Below are 1,967 nucleotides of genomic sequence, written 5' to 3'. Positions count from 1 at the left end.
GCCACGTCAGAGGAGCAAAACCACCTGAACCAACCAACCAACGAATCGTCCGCTTGACCCTTTCAGCGGAAAGACCGACCCCCGTCTGCTGTCCAGGCACCACCCCACTCCCATGATTCCACTAGCGTCACCACCGGCGTCACCCTCACCCCCACCCCACCCCACCCGTCACGTCCACACGCTGACGCCGTCGGCTGTCCCGTACCCGGAGGGCAATACAGGAAATAAACAAACCAACCAACCAAACCCGAGGGCGAGGCCCCAAAACGCGCACGTTTCTCACGCCAACCCCGTTATCCTTAAACACCTGATTGATTTATTATAAGCTCTCTAGCTGGCCCCCGATGCGATCCAACAAAAAAGGGGGGATTTTGCGCACGGACGGGCGCGCTCTTCTGCATGCGCCGCGTGCCCTGCGACGTCAGCCTCGTATATAAACCTCGCTCCCCTGTTCCCGCTCACTTCAAACCACACTGCCTCAGCTCTACTCCTTCAGCGCCACCACCAACAACAACACAAGGACACGCAGGGACTGACACACACACATGACCTTCAGCCTGTCGGCGGCGATGGAGGGGGGCCACCAGGAGTACATGATCCGCTTCGACGACCCCTCGCCGAGCACGGCCACCGCCGAGCCGCCGCCGCCGGAGCCGTTTGCAGGAAGGGCGATCACCCCCGATCAGGAGCACAGCGCCATGGTCGCCGCGCTGCTGCACGTCATCTCCGGGTACACCACGCCGCCGCCGGACCTCTTCCCGACCAGGGAGGTGTGCCCGGTGTGCAGGGTCGACGGCTGCCTCGGCTGCGACTTCTTCGGCGCCGCGGAGGCGGAGGCCACCGGGACACGGCAAATCGCGGCGACATTGGACGCGCCGAAGGCGGCGGGCGGGCCGCAGAGGCGGCGGAGGAACAAGAAGAACAAGTACCGCGGCGTCAGGCAGCGGCCGTGGGGCAAGTGGGCGGCGGAGATCCGCGACCCGCGCCGCGCCGTGCGGGTCTGGCTCGGGACCTTCGACACCGCCGAGGACGCCGCCAGGGCCTACGACCGCGCCGCCGTCGAGTTCCGCGGCCCGCGCGCCAAGCTCAACTTTCCCTTCCCCGAGCAGCAGCAGCAGCTGGGCGACGGCAATGCCGCCGCGGCCAAGTCCGACACGTGCTCGCCCTCGCCCCGCAGCGCCGACGCCGAGGTCCGGGTTCCGCAGTCGTGGCAGCAGAACGGCGGGCAGGAAGCAGGGGATCAGCTCTGGGACGGCTTGCAGGACCTGATGAAGCTAGACGAGAGCGAGCTTTGGTTCCCGCCATCTTCAAATTCTTGGGACTGAACCTGCTTGATTAGATCCTAGCCGTTGGAGTGACTGGAAAAGACCATTTTCACTTCCTTTTTTTTCTTTTCCTTTTTACCTCTGTTGTATTATTTGGACAGAACAGAGTATGTGAATTATAAGTAGGGTTGTATCAAGATTGAAGAGTACACATATTAACAAGGCAGTTTTGGGTTTGTGCTTCACTTTTTGAATTCAGAGATAGAACAACAAACCATCTTTCTTCTTACTCTTTGTACATTCAAAAGATACAAACCATTTGTATGAAAAAGAAGAAGCATACCATGTACATTTATGAACAAGTTTCGGAAGACGGGGGAAGCTTTAGCTAAAGTCATTGCAAAATGTAAAAGAAAGATCTCTCTAACTTCAAATCCATTGAATACAAAGTTTGGTAAGATAATTCAAGGGTTTTTCACCCATGGTACATCAGTTTCTATCACTTAAGTTCAACAGTTTCTTCTTGCTGCATAACAGATCGGCATAGCTGGATCAATAGTTTACAACTATCTGGCAAATGATAAGCAACATCGGTAATTTACAAGGCACCAGTAACGCGTTGCCACGGGGCAACAAACAGGTGCTTCTATTCCGTGATAGTGCATCTGCGGAGCATGATATCTGTTTGTGTCACGACGGAAG

At 56.6% G+C, this 1,967-nt stretch overlaps 1 protein-coding gene across 1 annotated transcript; it reads left to right on the top strand.

The window, feature by feature from the left end:
• The first annotated feature begins 370 nt into the window (after positions 1–370).
• On the top strand, positions 371–1,967 carry LOC123449037 (ethylene-responsive transcription factor ERF109-like). The gene has a single exon (XM_045126107.1). The coding sequence runs from the start codon at positions 546–548 to the stop codon at positions 1,323–1,325; it is 780 nt and encodes a 259-aa protein (XP_044982042.1). The 5' UTR covers positions 371–545; the 3' UTR covers positions 1,326–1,967.

This window comes from Hordeum vulgare, chromosome 1H, assembly GCF_904849725.1.
Source record: "Hordeum vulgare subsp. vulgare chromosome 1H, MorexV3_pseudomolecules_assembly, whole genome shotgun sequence".
Lineage (NCBI taxonomy): Eukaryota > Viridiplantae > Streptophyta > Magnoliopsida > Poales > Poaceae > Hordeum > Hordeum vulgare.
The sequence above is the reverse complement of the archived record's forward strand: the minus strand, read 5'-3'. Positions and strand labels throughout refer to the sequence as shown.

Coding starts and splice junctions, on each gene's coding strand:
- LOC123449037 (XM_045126107.1), top strand. CDS start 546: ATGACCTTCAGCCTGTCGGCGGCGATGGAGGGGGGCCACCAGGAGTAC.